The sequence below is a fragment of the Gopherus evgoodei genome, chromosome 21 (assembly GCF_007399415.2).
Source record: "Gopherus evgoodei ecotype Sinaloan lineage chromosome 21, rGopEvg1_v1.p, whole genome shotgun sequence".
NCBI lineage: Eukaryota > Metazoa > Chordata > Testudines > Testudinidae > Gopherus > Gopherus evgoodei.
In genome coordinates this window covers 177,590-196,451 of record NC_044342.1, presented here as the reverse complement: position 1 = coordinate 196,451, position 18,862 = coordinate 177,590, and the positions used below count along the sequence as shown (strand labels likewise).

General features: G+C 53.8%; 1 protein-coding gene and 1 long non-coding RNA gene across 2 annotated transcripts; one reads left to right on the top strand and one right to left on the bottom strand.

Annotated features, from left to right (window-relative positions):
• Positions 1-6,471: 6,471 nt before the first annotated feature.
• Positions 6,472-12,259, bottom strand: LOC115638249. The gene is made up of 3 exons (XR_003997409.1): positions 12,212-12,259; positions 8,399-8,877; positions 6,472-6,501 (listed from the first exon to the last, which is right to left on the bottom strand). It is a non-coding gene; the product is annotated as an uncharacterized LOC115638249 (long non-coding RNA).
• On the top strand, positions 12,041-17,407 carry LOC115638248 (tetratricopeptide repeat protein 5-like). Its single transcript, XM_030539831.1, has 10 exons — positions 12,041-12,131; positions 12,400-12,532; positions 12,940-13,151; positions 13,450-13,600; positions 14,000-14,091; positions 14,200-14,256; positions 14,666-14,812; positions 14,907-15,121; positions 15,487-15,631; positions 16,456-17,407. Exons 1-10 carry the CDS (start codon positions 12,081-12,083, stop codon positions 16,573-16,575), a joined length of 1,323 nt encoding a protein of 440 aa, XP_030395691.1. The 5' UTR covers positions 12,041-12,080; the 3' UTR covers positions 16,576-17,407.
• The last annotated feature ends 1,455 nt before the right edge of the window (positions 17,408-18,862 follow it).

Sequence of the window (18,862 nt, the reverse complement as noted above, 5' to 3'; positions counted from 1 at the left end):
CACTCCTGGGCTGTTCACGCACAGCCTCTGGCATGTCGGCTGCTCCTTGGATTGTGCAACCGAATGACACTAGCCAATATCTCCAGTCCCAGACACAACCCTAGGAACCTCCAATCTACAGTTTCCAGTTATGTCCTATGGGCGCTGCAAGCTTATATGCGTTCGTCAATTTAACAAAGAAATTGATATATACCGGGCTTGTTATCCCAAGGGGAGTCTCTGACACACTGCAAACCAAACGCACTGCTTCAGGTAGAATAAACAAACAGATTTATTAACCATAAAGATAGATTTTAAGTGATTATAAGTCAAAGCACAAGAAGTCGGATTTGGTCAAATGAAATAAAAGCAAAATGCATCCTAAACTGGTCTTAACACTTTCAGTGCCCTTACAAACTTAGATGTTTCTCACCACAGGCTGGCTGGTGGCCCTTCAGCCAGGCTCTCGTCTTTGATCAATGCTTCAGTCACTTGGCGGTGATGTCTGTAGATGGAGATGTAAGGGAGAGGAAGAGCAGGGCAAACGTCTCTCCCTTTTATCACGTTCTTTCTTCCTTCTTGGCTTTGCCCCCCGCCCCCTCCCGCCACTTCAGGGTCAGGTGAGCATTACCTGATTATAGTCCCAAAGGGCCCAAAGGAAGGGGGTTTTCAGCCTCAAAACTACAAACATGAAATTACAACCTATAACATTACTATAATAACAATACCCAGTGCATCATGAGCCTTTCGAAGACACCTGACATGGCAAACTTTTCACTGGATACCACACAATCATTTTACATAGATGAACATGGGGGCGCTGGGTGCTCCCCTGAGGTACAGAGCGTCACAGGGAGCACGGAGAAACCTGGGTTCAACTGAGGCTGCAATTCAAGGGAGGCAAAATGAGTCATGAAAAGGCCAAGGGATCTGGGATGACCAGGAGCGGTGAATGAAGGAGTGTTTCATTTTAAACCAGACAGCACAGCGCCCCCTAGTGCCATGCTGGGGAGTTGGGGTCACCACTGACTGCAGGGTGAGAACACCCCCTTCTGAGCCCCAGCCCTGCTCCCTACAGCACAGCGCCTCCTAGAGCCACACTCGGGGATTGAGGTCAGTACTGACTCTGAAGAGACAGCGCCCCCTACAGGCTCCCCTGCCCTGATCCCTGCGATGCTTTAGCGATCCTCCTCTGAGCACTGATGTCACCCATGTGTCTCTCCCATACGAGATGGGATTGGACAATAGCACAAGAGGCTACGCCAGTCTGCGTTGCTCCTGGCCTGCATGGGGTCCACAGGAGGGTCATAGGCCAAGCCAGGGAGTCTGGACTCACAGAGATCTGATGAGTTCCCCAAATTGCCAGCTTAAACGCTCTCCGTGAGTTTGCTCGATTCCTCATAACACAGAACTTATCCACTTTCCTATGACTGAATCTTGTCTATGACTTGTGTTGCCTGGAGCTGGCCTATGCAGTGGCCAAAACAGGAACACGCTAGGATGCAGGACTCCTGGGTTCAATTTTCCCCCCCTCCACTGAGTTGTATGCTTCAGTTTCCACATTTATAAATTGGGGATCACGCTTCTGTTACACAGGGATTGTCACAGCTGCAAACTGCGCTGAGATGTTCAGATCAAAGATGTGGCAGGGGCACCATAGGATTAAATCTCACCATCCATCGCCCTGTTCACCTTGCAGAGGAACTACTTCACTCCTCGAGGCAGGGCTGCAAGCTGATGATGGTGACCACAACGGCGCCAGCTGTTTGTCTGTGGTTGCGAGGCTCCCTGCGTTGGCTGGCTCCCCTGGGCTGCTGCGCCCTGCAGTTTCCAAGGGCAGGGTGGTGGCTGGCTTTCTATTGGCACCCGCCCCAATGCACCAGGCCGGTGCATCCTGCCCTCCATGTGATTACAGGGTCAACGTAAACCCCACACTGCATCTCCTTCCTGCTCAGAGACACACACACAGAGTGATGGCTACTGCATTGATGTCACCCACACAAACACACCTGTGTAGCCGGCATGGAGTGGCAGGTCTGTGTGATCCTGTGCGCTGACCATCCCCAGCCAGAGCCAGAAGCAGGCAAAGCAGGATCCTCTGGACACACCAAGATCTTCCTACAGTTTTCAAATGGGCTGATGGGCCATTTGCTCCAAGCCACCTCTCCCTACAGTCTCTTCCCCACCATGCCACACCTGCCCCTTCTCCCCAGCCCTCTCACTCCCTTTAGCTGATCCCCACCTTGCTTAACCCACCATCACCCCCAAAATAGCCATGCCGTCAGCTGTCATCCCACTGATCTCTCCTCTCAGGGTGTCCTACACTTTTCCCTGGTCTGTGGCCACTTGCTCTGTTTCCATCCATGGCCAGTCTTTAGGCCCAGCTGAAACAGACATAGTGGGGCAGGGGATACCAGTTATTGGACCAACTTCTGCTGGTGAGACACAAGCTTTCAAGCCACAAGAAGCTCATCAGGTCACTAAAGAAACCTTCATCTGGGTTAGTGTAACAGGGTCAGCACCCACCTTTCGCGAGCACCCCCACTAGCTGGGTGGGTCCGTGGTCTTTAAATCGGTGCCAGCCCTGCCTTTGGGCCGTACCCCCACAGCTTCCTCCCTCCAGGCTTCCTTCCCTCCCTCCCTCTAAGGCTGGTCTACACTTGGGGGGGGGGAGAGGGGAATCGACCTAAGATACGCAACTTCAGCTATGAGAATAGTGTAGCGGAAGTTGATGTATCTTTGGTCACCTTACCTCACATCCTCACGGCACAGGGTCGACTGCCGCCGCTCCCCTATCGACTCCACTTCCGCCTCTCACCATGGTGGAGTACAGGAGTCGATGGCAGAATCTGGCGGGTAGTGTAGACATACACTTATTCTGTTTTGGTCCCAGTTTTCAGCTGGGGCTCCTGACAGTCCCCTTCTCGGGGACTCCTGATGTCCAGCTGTAGGCCCTTCCCCAGTGGCATTCAGGAGGGCTTGGGCACACCCACTGCTCCAGGCTCCAGCCTTCACCGCACCTTACCCTTAGCTCAGGGCTCTTCTAAGCTGAGGCCCAGTAGCAGCCAGGAGCTCTGCCTTGCTCCCCCAGCCCCTACGAGCACCGGGCTGTCCGTCATGCTGCAGTTCCCTCACCCAGCCACACCACCCATGCGCCTCCAGCTCTAGCAAGGAGCTGCACTGGCTCTGTAGCTCCTTTTTATACCGCCCTGCTGGGCACTGATTGGCTGCTTCCCCTGCAGCCACTCTACCCTGCTTGGAGGACCTCTCCACTGCTCCTTACCTGGGACGAGTGTGGCAGGACCCTGAGGGCTCCGGCAGGGGGCCTCTGGGCTAGTCCAGCCCATCACAGTTAGTTAGAAGCATCAAGGCATTTCCTGGGTCTGCCAGTTGCTCACAGCAGCTGTTAGACCATAATGATGGCCAGACTGGGTCAGGCCAATGGTCCATCTAACCCGCTATCCTGTCTCTGACAGTCACAGATCCTTCAGAAGGAAAGAGCAGACCAGGGCAATTTATCCTGCGATGCATCCCCTGTCATCCAGTCCCAGCTCCTGGCAGCCAGAGGTTTAGGACACCACAAGCATAGGGTTGAGTCCCGGACCATCTTGAACCCAATTTTACTTTGGCCTTCACAGCATCCCCGAGCAGTAAGTTCCACTGATTGTCAGTGTGTTGGGTGAAGAACTATTTCCGTCTGTTTGTTTCAAACCTCTTGCCTGTCCATTTCACTGGGCAACCCCTCACCCTTTTAAATAACCCTTCCCAATTCACCTTCTCCACATCCTTCATGACTTTACAGACCTCAATCATATCCCCTCCCCCCTTAGTCATCTCTTTTCTAAGCTGAACAGTTGCCGTCTTTTTGGCCTGCCCCCTGTTCTGTCCGGATTTATATCCATCTCCAGCTGTGACAAAAGGAAGAATTTTTTGCAATATTTTCATGATGCTGCCATGTGCCTCGGTTTCCCCTCTCTACTTGACAGTGCTACCCAGTGGGAGAGGAAAAGGGGGAAGGCTGCTATAAGGCAATTGACTGCCAAGTGTCCCTGCAAATCCCAACTCAAGTGCATTGCTCTTCCAAGGGTGAACAAGCCTCTACCAGGCATCTCTCTCATCTGCCTTCACTGGGCAGAGCTTAGGGGGTGAAGATGGAGGGCTGGAGAGCAGAGGCTCAATCCAGGAGACATGGAGATTGTGTGGCCGACCCTGAAGGACGTGTGGTCCCCCTCAGAGGTCTGGCACATGAAAGAGGTTCCTCCAAAGGACAGTTGAGAAGATGGGGTAGCCCCTGAGCCTGGGTGTCCGTGGCAGAAGCCCAGGGAGTCCCTTGGCATCCTTTCAGCTTGGCCTATGGTGCCCAGCAGATCCATGGTGCACTGCTCTGGACATGCAATCCATGCTCAGCAGTGGGAGGGGAGGGGGATATAAGGGGAGCAGTGGAGGGGAGAGGTCAGCAGGGGAACCAAAGTTCTGAGTATAAGGAAGGGGTGACTATACTACATAATGGGCAGCAGAGGATAGGGGTGGGAAGGAGCAGCTGTGTGGATGTTGAGGTGCTCTGTTGCCAGAGCAGGGAGTAGAAGACTCCAGGAGACAAAGGGCTAATGAGGGGAGTGAGAGTTTCGCCCCTCAAAATCTGTAATAGCTGTGTAATAAAGAGAAAATGGGAGGTGTTGCGGGGATATACTGGGACTCCAAGTTGTCTTGACAGGCCAGGATCCTGATTTCCAGCTCCTGAAGTGCTGTCACCACTGGACCTGACTCCCTTCCTGAAACCATGACCCCTTGGACTGGATGTGGAGCCTAGATCAGAGGTGGGAAGATTACGGCCTATAGCCCACATCTGGAAAAATTGTGTTGTTTGGGGAACACCACACACACACACACATAAATGTTGAGAAAACTTAAAATATCTGCGGTAGTTACTTGCTTATCGAAACTAAACTTGCTTTACTCCTTAAAGAATGGGACATGCATTATGTAAAGTGGTGGGTTTCAACCTGTGGTCTGCCGATCCCTCAGGGTCCATAAACTAACATTTCCAAAGGCATCCGCACCTCCATTTGAAATTCTTTAGGGGTCCACGTTCATGTCACCCTCCCCGTCAGTACCTGGGCCAAATTTGGTGATGAATCCTGCCCACCTGCTACATGAGGCCCCACACTTTGGGCCCCACACTACAAGAAGGATGTGGAAAAATTGGAAAGAGTCCAGCGGAGGGCAACAAAAATGATTAGGGGGCTGGAGCACATGATTTATGAGGAGCAGCTGAGGGAACGGGGATTGTTTAGTCTGCAGAAGAGAAGAAAGAGGGGGGATTTGATAGCTGCTTTCAACTACCTGAAAAGGTGTTCCGAAGAGGATGGATCTAGGCTAGTCTCAGTGGTACCTGATGTCAGAACAAGGAGTAATGGTCTCAAGTTGCAGTGGGAGAGGTTTAGGTTAGGAAAAACTTTTTCACTAGGATGGTGGTGAAGCACTGGAATGGGTTCCCTAGGGAGGTGGTGGAATCTCCTTCCTTAGAGGTTTTTAAGGCCCGGCTTGACAAAGCCCTGGCTGGGATGATTTAGTTGGGGTTGGTTCTGCTTTGAGCAGGGGGTTGGACTAGGTGACCTCCTGAGGTCCCTTCCAACCCTGATATTCTATGATTTCATGATTCTATGAGGCATGTTGCATATAAGCTAAGAAGAGTCTGCAAATGAGGGGAGTGGGGAGGTTGAAAACCACTGATGTAGAGTTGAGTTAGTACCTTAAAAAGTGTGGTTTGGTAAGGTTCTGAAATAAGTTTAAATTCTTTTAGTTTTGCATCAAATAATGACAAATACATCTCGTCTTAGGGCTGGAGCAGCAGATTCACAGTAAGGTTCTTAGGAGTATTTTTCTTTTTGCCCCTTGGCAAATAGGGGAAAAATATAAAATGTTGTGAATAGCAAGCGTCAACAGTGTAAACAACACAGGTTCTAGCCTCTAGGCTGAAATAGGATGTAAAGAGACCGGATCTGACACTATCATGCAGTTGCAGAAGAAATGAAAGTTTCTAAAGGCAAAGCTCAGAAAAGGAAATAATTGTGCCTCTAACGTAGTTAATAGAACACAGTATTAAGAGGGAAGCTCCCCAGAGCTCTCTGCAGCTAGAAAGCTTGCCTCGTTCACCCACACAAGTTGATCCGGTAAAAGATATCACCTTGTCTCGCTCCTAATGCCTGCACCCATGGGGGTATGAAAAGATGGCAAACCACAGTGTTAAAGGCCAACAGTGCATTCAGGTATATAGCTAGACTTTATAGTAACACCACCAGACTCTTTAATAGCACATTATCCTCATGCTCCTACCTGGGGCCTGGCTCTGTAGCTCAGGGGGTTAGAGTTGTGGTCATGGAATGCAGGGGAGGTAAATCCAAAATTCACTAGGGCCTGGGTAACCGTCTGTGCTGTCCTAGGAACAGTCATTAACATTTCTTTGGAAATGCTGGTGGAACTCAATTTTTCTCTTCATCCTGCCTTCTTCCACTGTTGGGTCTGAAAGAGGAAATAGTCCATGTAATGGCTTCTTTTCAATTCCATGGCCCATCCCCACCAGTAGGGGGCAGCAGGCACACGCGCATACACACACACACACACACAGAGAGAAGTTCCCATATCCTCCAACAGGGGGCAGCAGGGACACACACACACACACACACACACACACACACACACACACACTACCATTCTTAACCTTTTTCACTGTCTCTTGCTTTCGCTGCATTTGCTGTTTCCTTAACATTCATTCTCCACGGACAGGGACTAAACTCAATTTCAATTAGAAAGGCAGGACTGTTTCTGTCCCAAACCGCGCAGTTCTGTTGCTGGGAGGAGGAAGGAAACATCGAGCCCCGGGGAGAAGCGGCTCATGAAGAACATCCTTCCCACCTAGGGGAGTTGGAGAGAGCTGCCCAGGGGCGATTGTAGATCCCATCAAGGGGAGAAAGAATGGAAGATTCAACCAGGCCAGGCAGCTGCTGCGGGGTCTGTGGCAGGGATACCCCCTGTGGCGAGACACTGTGTGTATTCACGAGGGGGGGCCCTGAACAATGGGGGGACTGATCTTGGCTGGGGTGTGGGCAGTGTCTGGCAAGACTGTGCAGCACCCGGCACAACGGGGGGCTTGATCTCAGGCGGGGTCTGGGCTGCAATAGACAATACACTGAGGCTCCATGCTGCAGCAGGACACTGTGCTGCAGGGCAATGGGGAAACTGAGGCACAGCCCCACCCAGCAGAGAATAACCAGCGGCAGAGCTAGAGCTCCAAGGAGATACTGAGCCTCCACGAGCTCTGGGAAGGGGCCGCTGCCTTTGGGGACCAGGGAAAACCCCAAGGAGGGGGACCCAGGCAGGTGTGAGGGGTGCCATGCAGAGTCTGCCTGTGTGGAAGTGGACCTGCTGGAAACAGACTCTAGTCCTGTTAATCTCTGTGGAACCCAGGAGTCCGAGGTGCGGAAGGCTGATGGAGGGAGACAGGGAATGAGACAGGGGCTGAAGGAGGGGTGCAGGAGGTGCCTAGGAGAGAAAGAACAGACACAGAGGGGATGACACAGGAAAGAGGAGGAGTGCAGATGTTGCTTGTTATTTATTGTTTGATGGACACAATCCGGTCAAGCCAAGCCACAGCGTCTTATCAGCCACGCTCAAGGCACCAAGACCTGCAGGAAGCTGAGTCATTTTGCAGCCCTCACCAACATGAGTCCTGGTTTGGGGGACAGAAACAGAGTGGAAGGAAGAGAGAGATGAAAGAGTGAATGGGCCGGGCTGCAGTGAGGCGTGTGAGTGGGAGCAAGAGATGGAGAGAAAGACTGAAAGTGGGCAACAGAGGAAAAAGACAGAAAGCAAATGGAAGAGTGAGACCAAGAGCAGAGAGTGAATGAGGCAGGGGCTGAAGGAGGGGAGCAGAGGGAAAAAGGGAAAGAGGCAGGTGCCAAGGGAGAACGGTGGTGGGGAAAAGGGGAACCAAGGCAGGGACTGAAGCCGAGTTGGGGATGTCACTCACCCAGCACAGGGAGAAGGCCAGTTAGCTCCATACTGGGTTTAACTGGCTGAGGCTGGGAGCTGCATCCCCCGCGCCCGACCCTGCCTCTCTGCTGACAGCAGCCAGGGCCCCGGGGCCACTCGCGGTGCAGCGGGAGGAAGTGCTGTCCAAGGGACGCAGCCACCGCCCTGCTCCAGCACCGAGGTGTCAACCACTGTGGGCTCAGAGCCAGGCTGACCACGGCTGGGAAACGGGGCTCCCAGAATGCCTTGCTGCTCCCAAACACTTGCTCCAGGTGTGAGCAGTGAGGGCTTTGTGGGGGCAGGCTCCAGGGGGGGAAAGGTTGGATCCTGTTACATTCTGTATTCTGGGGGGAGGGAGAAAAGGGGCACACAGAGTGTAAAGGGGCACCTTATATGGTCCAAGGCCGACTGCCTTGCCTCTCCATGGGATTCTGCTGCAGCCTTCACCACGAGCTGCTCCACTCCACCAGCCATCCTGTGAGCCGCTCCCGCCGTCCTAAAAACTGCTCTGCTCTGCTCTGCTCGCCGTCCCGCAGGCCGCTCCAACTGGCCCGCAAACTGCTCTGCTCCGCTCGCCGTCCCGCAGGCTGCTCCAACCGGCCCGCAAACTGCTCCGCTCAGCTCGGCTCCGCTCCGCTCTGCTCGCCATCCCACAAACTGCTCTGCTCTGCCAGCTGCTTAGCTCCACTCCGCTCCGCTTGCAGTCCCATCGGCCGTCTGCTTCACTCTATTCACCATCCCACAGGCCGCTCCAACTGGCCCGCAAACTGCTCAACTCCACTTGCCATCCCACAAACTGCTCTGCTCGGCCAGCTTCTTAGTAATGAGCTTAGTAATGAGCAACTCCTTGACACTTCCCAGAGCACTCTGACAAATATGAATACAAGTATTGCAGCAAATTTTCAAACACCCCTCAGAACATGTGATAAAGGTTAAGATTGAAAGAGGGGTAGGAAACATGCAATTTTCTGCAATAATTCCTGCTTTGGGGTTTAGGTGTTTTTGTTACCATTGGAGGGGAGAGGAGTGAGGATGGGGAGAGCCTTGGGGAGAGGGCAGAACCTCAGGGGGAGAGGGCAGAGCAGGGGTGTCCTGTTTTCAGACGTTGGAAAGTTGGCAACCCTAGGTGGGCAGCGCAGGCTGGGTAGGGTCACACCTGCCGGTATTTCAAGTGGCTAAAGTTGGATGGGTGCTGCCTCCAGGGGAAAGGAGGCCTGGGGATGTGGGGGGGGCTAGGTGCTGCCTAGGGGTGGAAGGCCCCTGAGGGGTCAGGTGCTGCCCCCAGGGTGGGGGGAGTGGCGAGGGGAGTTGCAGAGCAAGCCTGTTCCATACTTACCCTACAGTGGCAACTTCTATCCTGTGGGGCTGGCTGGGCTAGGTTCCCCGCTCCAGGTGTTGTACTATGGCTCCTGGTGTATGGAGTCACAGCGATGTTTGTGTTTGGCCTTGCTGTGTCCCCACTCCCGCCACAATGGGGCCAGGCTAAATACGAGCATCGCTTCTGTGACACTAGACCCCATATTCATGGGGGGACGATTATGATGATTATGACATAATTATGATGCAATTTGTACAAGATGAATCATGTGACATGTCATTGGAAAAGTTATGATTTGCTGAATATGATTATCCTGTTTGTATGCATGTATCATTTTTGTGTGTAAAGTTATGAATATTGACTATGTATCTGTATTTCAAATGTAGTTACACCTGGGGAGTGAAGAACACTCAGGAAGATGCTTCCAGTCTAGGTAGCTGGTTGGGAAGGGCCCATTCAGGGTATTGGGTCATTAGGAAAAACAACAGGCCTTAGGAGAAGCTTATTTCTCACCTGGTGAGCCTCCTGAGAATGCTCCAGACAGCCCATAAGTAATGGCTGCTATGACTCTGCAAGGGTATGTGACCAGAGCACATGACTCTGACCTCCATTTTGGGTACCTGTATTTTTCCACAAACTGGTCTGAGACCCAAATTTGAAACAAATGGTTTCCGCTATATGGAAAAGCTATACAAGGCAGGGAGTGATCTCATCTATTGTTCTTCACTCCCCCACAACTCAGCACCTGACAGAAGCTCTGGAAGAAAAGGACTTGGAATGCGGGTGGGGAGCCCAAGCTGCAAAGTTTTAAGGTACTGTATACATGTCTCAGCAGCGGAGAGGGAGGAGGAAGGGGGAAAACAAAAAACTGAATGAGAAAAGATACTGCAGCTGGATGGGAAAGGAGGGGGGAGTGAGAAATCAGCTAGTCAGCAAGAAAGTTTTGTAGTAAACAACTGGGATATAAAAGGAAGAAACTGCTTGTTTTAGTATCAGAGGGTAGCCGTGTTAGTCTGGATCTGTAAAAGCAGCAAAGAATCCTGTGGCACCTTATAGACTAACAGACGTTTTGGAGCATGATCATGCTCCAAAACGTCTGTTAGTCTATAAGGTGCCACAGGATTCTTTGCTGCTTGTTTTAGGTGTGCTTGATTTGAGTTATTCTCCCTGCACTGCTTTGAGATCTCAAATAAATTTGGCTGTTTGCTTCTCCACCCTGGTGTGTTTATTGGCGCTTAAGCACTCTGGGCAACAAACCGCTGTTGCTTGCCTCTGGCACTGCTGTGTCTGCAACACTAGGCTGTAGCCTCTCTATTGCTGTTGGTTCATGCAGTGTTTGGTCAGGCTGCATGTAACTGCAGCTGAATGTGTCCCTGCCTGTGCAAATGCTGGTGAGAGTGTAAGTCTGGGAGTGGTCTACAGCTTATCACAGCAGCACAGTGTGAGAGGGAGCCTGGCCTGGTGTGTCAGAGGGCTCAGTGGAACCCCAGTTCCAGGTGGCACTCCAGGGGGAACCCGTCACAGCTTCAACCCATGTAGCGGGAGTCAGGGCACAACGCCTGGATCAGGGAACCAAACCCAGCCAGCCCCACAGGACAGGAGCTGCTTCAACTGGGACATAGCACTGGGGGTCAAAGAATCAAAGCAGACTACTGGGAGGTCTGGAGGGCTGCCACCTCTGAGATGCAAAAACACGGGACAGCTGCGATAGTCCTGAGCCCATCACACTGGACAGCTGATAGCTCCCAAACCGACTTCCCAGGACAGCTATGAAGGGACAATCCTGGAGAAACATAGACATTGGCACCTCTAGCAGGGCATGGAATTAAAAAGGGATCCCAGGAGTGGGCAATGTGGGTGTCAGGGACTCTAACCCCGACGGCAAAGTTCGTTGTCTGACCGCGAGAGAGACAGGGAACACCAGCAAGGTCCGATCAAAAGCTCTTTATTGACAAGTGCACGCATCAATAGAGAGCAGCTCGTCTCCCGAGAGAACCAGCCCGCTCTTTACATCTTAGTATAAGCCTATATAGACAGTTCCATCGCGTCATAAATTATTCACTGGAGCAACCCACCCCCTTCTTCTAACAACTAGAAACTAGACACCTTTAGTATACATGCATGCCTAAAGTTAGAAATGTAGGGGAGTTAAAAACAAACAAAGAACAAAACCAGGGAGTGAAAACAAGGAGGCTGGGAAACTAGGGCTCTTATCAATTCTTCGAAGGAGCTGCCCGAACACAGCACATCTGGTACTATGCCAGGAATGCAGCTTCTCTTTTATCTCACTTTTTCCCAGTGCTTGTGAGACATGCTGCTGCTTCTCAGTGTTTTCCACTCAGGGATTACCCACAAACCTCTGTTAGCCTGACTTTGGTCAGGTTGGCATACCTGGTTTTGTCTGCTATATCTTTATTCAGGCCTAATATGGGGACCCCAGGCTAGGTTGCAGAGGGCTGGTAAATGGAGGGAAGTGTGGGGACCAATGCCAGCAATGTGTGTAGGAATATAGGGATTGTGTGTGTATGGGAGGAAGAAATGCAGGGGCTGTGTAGGATGTTGCAATACAGGAGCTGTGGGAGGAGGCAGCAGTCAGGGCTGTGTGTGTGCAGAGCAATGCAAGGGAGGGGGCGAGCGCTGAGTGCCGCATTCCCCCCGCCCGCCCCAGAGAGGTCCCTACTCTCCCCGCTGCCCGGCCAGGCTCGCCCTGCAGCGCGCTCAGCCGAGGCAGGGGGGGCGGAGCTCGGCGAACATGGCTGCGGAGGGAGAAGGGGGAAGCCGCCAGGCCGTGCAAACCCTGCAGGTACCGGCGGGGCTGCTGCGGCTGCAGCTGGGGGGGTGAACTCTGCATCTGCCGGTTCCTGCGGGCTGTGAGTGACTTACCCCAGGTTACCGGTCTAGTCTAGTCTCTGGTGAAGCTGGGCTTTGAACCCTGGTTTCGGGAGTCTTAGGCCAGTGCCTTAACCACCAGGCTATGTGCCCCCTTAGGCAGCTGTGGCTGCTAGGGTGTAGTTTACCGATGTGATCGTTCCCACCCCTGCCCCTCACCCACCTGTCCCCCATCCTCACAGGAATTGGTCGATGGCCTGTACTATCTCCGGGATCACTACTTTGAAAGCCACAGCGTGGAGGATGCTGGGAGAAAGCAGCAGGACGTGCTGGAGGAAATGGAGAAAACGCTACAGCAGATGGGTGAGATAGATGGTAACTGGGTATAAGAGGGAAATGCCCCCCCTGCCCTAAAGGGGAAAACCTCACGTCCCATTCCCCACCCCCATGAGCTAGCCAGACCTAGGGCCCCCTGGGGCTGGATTGGATCCAGAGCCCCTTAGAGGGGAAAATCCCCATGTCCCACTCCTGAGCCAACTAGTCCCCCGCCCTGGGGCTGGATTGGAGTAGGTGACCCTAGAGGGGTAAGGACCAGTGTCCCATTTCTCATCTCCTGAGCCATCCAGCCCCCTGCCGCGGGACTGGAGGCGAGCTGATGTCCTCAAGAGGAGAAGGGCCCCTGCCCCATTCCTCACCCCCTGACCCAGCCAGCCCACTGCCCTGGGGCTGGAGGGGATTTGTGCCACAGGCTATGCCCTCCCTTTGTGTCTCTGTCTCTCCAGGCTGTTCCCAAGGCCGGGCTTGGGCACTGATGCTGAAGGGGAAGGCTCTGAACGTTACACCCGACTACAAGCCCCAGGCTGAGGAGCTGCTGGCCAAGGCTGTGAAGCTGGACCCGGAGCTGGTGGAAGCCTGGAACCAGCTGGGCGAGGCCTACTGGAAAAAGGGCGACATCACAGCAGCCCAAACCTGCTTCTCTGGGGCTCTGGGGCATGTGAGTCCCACCCCGAGGCATCCCAGTGGGCTGGTTTAGCTGATCCCAGGGGGTAGAGAAGGGAGAGACCCGGTTGTCCGATGGGAGGCTGGGAAGCTGGAGCCAAGGGGCCGACCAGGTGGAGGGGTGAGGGGCTGATTCCGGGAAGGGGAGCCAGGGCTGGCTGGGCTGAGGGGCTGATTCAGGAGAGGGGAGGGAAGGGGAGCCAGGGCTGGTCAATCTGAAGGCAGAGAGGGCATGGGTGGGGAGGCGGGAGGCCGGGCTGAGGTGCTGACCCTGGCGCCGTGTCTCTCCCCAGCGGAAGAACAAGGTCTCGCTGCAGAATCTGTCCATGGTGCTGCGGCAGCTGCGAGCCGAGAGCACAGAGCAGCATGCCCAGAATATCATGGACAGTGTCCGTCAGGCCAAGCTGGCTGTCCAGATGGACGTGCGGGATGGCCGGTCATGGTGTGAGTGACAGCCCCTTTCTCTCCTCCAAGCATTGCTCCTGCTCACTCCCTGCTTCAAAGGACACTGGGACCCCACATGGCACCAGCTGGGAGGGGCTCAGGCTTCTCAGTATGCTCTCCAACTTCCTGCCTGTCACCTGACTCGGGGTAGAATAGTATACCCCAGCGATATCCATGCAGTCAACCCTCCATTCTCAGCTGTAGCCATCCATTCCCCTCAGCTATATCCCTCCACCCATCCATCCTCAGCTATAGCCATCCCTCCACCCATCCTCAGCTGGAGTGATCCATCAGTCCTCTATTCTTAGCTATATGCCTCCAACCAGCCAGCTGTTCATCTTCTTTGACGTCCTGTGTCCATTTGTTCTCTGTGCTAACCTCTGTGTCTCTCTGCCGCAGACATCCTGGGAAATGCCTACCTCTCGCTGTTCTTCAACACAGGTCAGAACCCCAGTATCTCCCAGCAGGCCCTAAGTGCGTATGCCCAGGCAGTAGGTACTGCCCTGTCTTCTACTTGTTGCAAGGGAGCCTTGTGCTGCAGGGAGCAGGGCAGAACGCTCAATGGGGACGCTCTGATAATGATTTCCTCTCCATCCTAGGAAAAGGTGGATCCTACAGCATCCTATAACCCAGACCTGCACCTCAACAGAGCTACGGTGAGAAGGTGGGAGGGAGGGGAGTGAAAGGTGTGACCAAAAGGTGTCAAGGTCTCAGAGGGGCACTTTCCCCTGGGAGGCAGTGCCAGCATCAGTTCCCCAATGTGGTTTTAGGGGCTCTGTGTCCCTGTGTCTGCTGCCCCCTGCTGGAAGGCATGAGCTCTGTAAATTCTGGTCTAACCATTAGACCCCACTCCCCTCCCAGAGCCAGGAATTAAACCCAGAAATCCCGATTACCTGCACGTGCTGCTCTAACCTAGTGGGCTTCCCCCTATCCCCCTCACACCTTGAGCCAGGAATGGAAACCAGGAGTCCTGGTTCCCAGCTTCCTCACTCTAACCCACTAGAGTCCTTGTGCCAAGCCCCACTGCCGTAACCCTCGCACTGTGCTGTGTTTCTCTTGGGTCAGCTGCATAAATATGAGGAGAATTATACGGAGGCCCTGGAGGGGTTTTCCCGTGCGACAACCCTTGACCCAGCCTGGCCCGAACCCCAGAAGCGCCTGCAGCAGCTTCTGGATTTCCTGGAGCGACTCACCAGCCTCCTGGAGAACAAGGTAGAGCATCTCTCCTCGTCCCTGCTCTCCCCTGCCTGGCTTACAGGGAGACATGTCTCAGTCAGTAACCCTGCCCTCCTTCCTCCCCCTGCAGGGCAAAGTGAAGGTTAAGAAGCTGCAGAGCATGTTGGGAAGCCTGCGCCCATCCCACCTGGGCCCCTGTGGGGATGGGCGGTACCAGGGGTCCTCAGGCCATAAGGTAGCACTGGAGCATCGGCTCCTGAGCGCCTTACAGCCAGGTGTGAACACTGGGGCTGTAGTGCTGGGCAGGGTGGTCTTCAGCCTCACCACAGACGAGAAGGTGCCCTTGTGAGTACCACCTGTCCATCCATCCATCTGTAGTGCTTTTTGTTGATGTTGCCTATCCTCCTGCTGTCCATCTGTCAGTCCTGAGCTATGTTGATCCGTCCATCTTGCTACCCATCTGTCAGTTCTGAGCCCTGTTCGTCCTGCTGTCCATCTGTCAGTCCTGAGCTCTGTCCATCCTTCTGTCAGTCCTGAGCTCCATTCACCCACCCATGTTCCTCAGTGCTGTACACCCATCCAACCATTCTCATAGCCATCCATGTGGCCTTCCATCCATCCATCCATCTATGCATCCTCAGCACCATCCGTCTGTCCCCTCACCTCCTGTTCCATCACCTTACTCACACTCTGGCCTGGTTTTCTGGCAGCACGTTCGGCCTGGTTGACTCCAAGGGCCCCTGTTTTGCTGTCACTGTCTATAACATGGTCCAGAGCTGGGGTGTGCTCATCGGCGACTCAGTGGCCATCCCTGAGCCGCACCTCCGGCATCACCACGTCCAGCACGAGGGCAAGGTGAGTGTGGCCCGGTCCTCCCTGCCCCAGGCTTAGTACTGGAGGGATTCCTAGGCCTCGCCCTGCGGGAGGAGGGATATGGGAATTCACCAGCAATAGGTTGATACAGAACTATAGCCCTTCTTCAGTTTAAGGGTTAATCCCCACTCTTTCCTCATGCCCCTCCCTCCACCTGTTTCTTCCCACCCCCACTGCGATGGCTGGAGGCATGAATGAACTCCACACTTCCTGTCTGCTAAGTGCATCACTTCCTATGTGAACTGTTAGACCTCAGTTACAGGGCCACGGATGCCAGAATGATGGGGCCTTTCTCACAGCACGGTGCGGGCGATGTGTCTTTCTCAGCCCCCTTTAAATGGGGTAGAGGAAATGCCTTTAAATTGGGGGAGAGGGGTTGCAATTCCCTACCCCAATATTCACCCCCACGTCCAGGGAAGCAGAAGCCCACTAGTTGCCCAGCAGGGAAAAAGTTAATTTTGACTCTGTTGCTGGGAGATTGGGCACCTACTCCCTCACTAGAGCACATCTCAGTCTTCTGCAGGAAGGTGGGAGGACGACACACTGGCTCTTCAGGTTTTTTACAGCTACCTATGGGATTTGGGCTCCTGACACCTGTTAAATTTGCGCACTCAGCTCCTGTAGGCGGGTTTGGAACCCTCAGCACATGAAATGAAAGTCACCCTCAGTAGGAGTTAGCAGTGGAATTTGCCCAGCCTCATAGATGGGTGGGGAAATTTCAATCCAGGATGTGCAAACATCCATCAGTAGGATTCCAGAGCTAACCGCCCTTCTGACTGACTTCTCTGTCTCCACGGTACCCCCAGAGCTTCTCCTTCCCTGGGATCCGTGTGGAGACCCCACTCCTGCTGGTGGTGAATGGCAAGACGCAGGCACCTGGCACCCAGGCGGCAGCTAGAGTGGCATACCGAGTGCAGAGCGAATGATGCTCTGGGGAGAGAATGTGCAAAGATAGCTTCTTGCCCTCCCTGCTACTGGAAGGGTCAGACTTGTCCTGCTGTTTGCTGCCCACTGGTGGATCCCATGAATATAATGGCTTAGAGAGGCTTGTAGGGCTGGCAGGGGATTTACAACTGGGTATTGGGGCAAAGGATGGGGACTGAGAATGGGGTGATTTCCCCCCCACACACACATACACAAAGAGGAACAGAGGCCCCTCTTTTCCCATTCTCTCTCCACTCAACATGGCCATCTCTCCCATGGCAATGAGCTCTACCCAAGCTCTGCCCCTGGTACCCCAATAAACCACTCCAATGGGCTGATCCCAGATGTGAAGAAATTGCACTGGGACTAGGAGACCCCTACCAAGCCCACCAATGCCTCCTTCATCAGCACCTGTGCTGTGCCCTTTCTCCGCCTCTCCTTTTCCACATTCCCCCTTCCTGTCTCCCCCCTTCCTGTCTCCTTCCCATGGGCTGGAATCACTGGCCCCGATCCCCCACGGTTTGTCTGGTTTATGAAGTAGGGACAGTCAAAGATGATTAAGGGGTTTTGTAGGTGCCTAGTCCCTGTGGGTTTGGGGGTTGGACTTTTTTAGGGCCCTTTCACAGCAGGTCTGGCCCGAGGCCCGGCTCTGTGTGTGTACAGAGCGGGTCTGGCCCGGGGGCCCGGCTCTGTGTGTGTGTACAGAGCGGGTCTGGCCCGGGGGCCCGGCTCTGTGTGTTTACAGAGCGGGTCTGGCCCGGGGGCCCGGCTCTGTGTGTGTACAGAGCGGTAGTATATTTATTTTGAAAGGTTTGTTTTGTTTTATAATTTTTTTCTTTTGTAATGAATAAAATCTGTTATCGAAGAGGTTCATGGTCGGTGAGTCATGTCAGTGCATCCATCCCCCTACACAACCACCTGTCTGTCTGTTTCTTTAACTACTGTTCGATATCCCCAATGTTTCGATTATTTCTCTCGGGAAGGCAAATGGAGAGGCAGCCCTGATTAGCTCTGACTCTGAGCAGCTGGTCAGGCCCCCGGGACTAAGGCAGCCCCATAGTGCAGAAGGAAAACTACTCAGCTAGAGGAGGTGACTCGGGCAGATGCACAGAGAGTTTACACAGTGAGTAGACACGAGCGGCTGGCCCATGTCAGTCGACTCAGGCTCCTGAGGCTAAGGCTGCGGGGCTGTTTCACTGCTGTGTAGATGTCAGGGCCTTAGGACCCTGTGAGATTGGAGGGTCCCAGCTATCTAGTTGCTGTGTAGACGTACCCTTATATCCTCCAAATCCCTCTCAGCCGCTCCCTAACCTGGTGGGTCCCTAAACTGCGGTCAGTGGGCCTGCTCCAGTCCCCTCAGTCCTGACCCCTTGCTCAGTCTTAGCCCTGGAGGAGGAGACGCTCCTGCGTACTCTAGAGCAGCATTTCTCAACCTTTTTTCATTGGCAGGCTCCTAAAATGTTTCGAATGGCGATGTAGACCCCTTTGGAAATTTCGAGTGGCGGCATAGAGTCCATTGGCAATCTATCGTCTGTATGTATAGCTGGATTCTGGTCAGTCTGTTTTCAGTCTAAGTCTTTCGTGGACCCCGGAGATATAGTCCGTAGCGCTGCCCCCCCACCCCCTCCAGCACTGGTTGGAGCTCTTACCTGGGATGGGAGAGACCCAAGGTTGAGATCCTCACTCTAGGGCCCTGCCTGCTGGGTGATTGTGGGTTGGAGGGAACATTCTGATCCTGGTCTTTTCTCAGCCTCCTATGGATGTCGAATAACCAAACAGAGGTGAGCTGGTGGGACTGACTCTGTAGGTGAGTGGTCAGGGCATCCAGCCAGGAGGGGGAAAGTCAGGCTCAAGTCCCCGAGCCAAGGACTGCATCATACAAAGCGGAACAGCAGAGACAAAGAGCCAGCCCTGCTGCGCAGCCCAGCACCCTGCATGGTAGCAGAACCACAGACAAATATCCTGGAAGTTCCCCTTAGTGGGACAGCCCCAAGGATCCACCCAGCTCCACAGGGCCAGGCTTCCCCTTCTCGGCTTGGGAGCGCCAGCGATTCCTGTCTTCGGTTCCCTGGCTGGGCCAAACTCCTGGAGGAGGTTTGTTCCATCCCTGCAGGGTGCAGTGTCCTCCAGCCGGATCTGCAGCAATACCAGGCAGCCTTTCCAACCCAAGGGGGCCCTTTATCAGTCCTCTGGCTGCATGCTGCCAGGCTTTGGGTTAGTAGGAGGGAGGCAGGCTTAGGTTACAGTTCCTGTTAGTAAGAGCCGGGGCCTGTCCATGCCCTGCTCCCC

Bases quoted from the DNA above. Each gene is read 5' to 3' on its own strand.
- LOC115638248 (XM_030539831.1), top strand. From the start codon at position 12,081: ATGGCTGCGGAGGGAGAAGGGGGAAGCCGCCAGGCCGTGCAAACCCTG. The intron at 13,601-13,999 runs GTGAGTGACAGC...TCTCTGCCGCAG, and splicing joins GCGGGATGGCCGGTCATGGT to ACATCCTGGGAAATGCCTAC. The intron at 15,122-15,486 runs GTGAGTACCACC...GTTTTCTGGCAG, and splicing joins ACAGACGAGAAGGTGCCCTT to CACGTTCGGCCTGGTTGACT.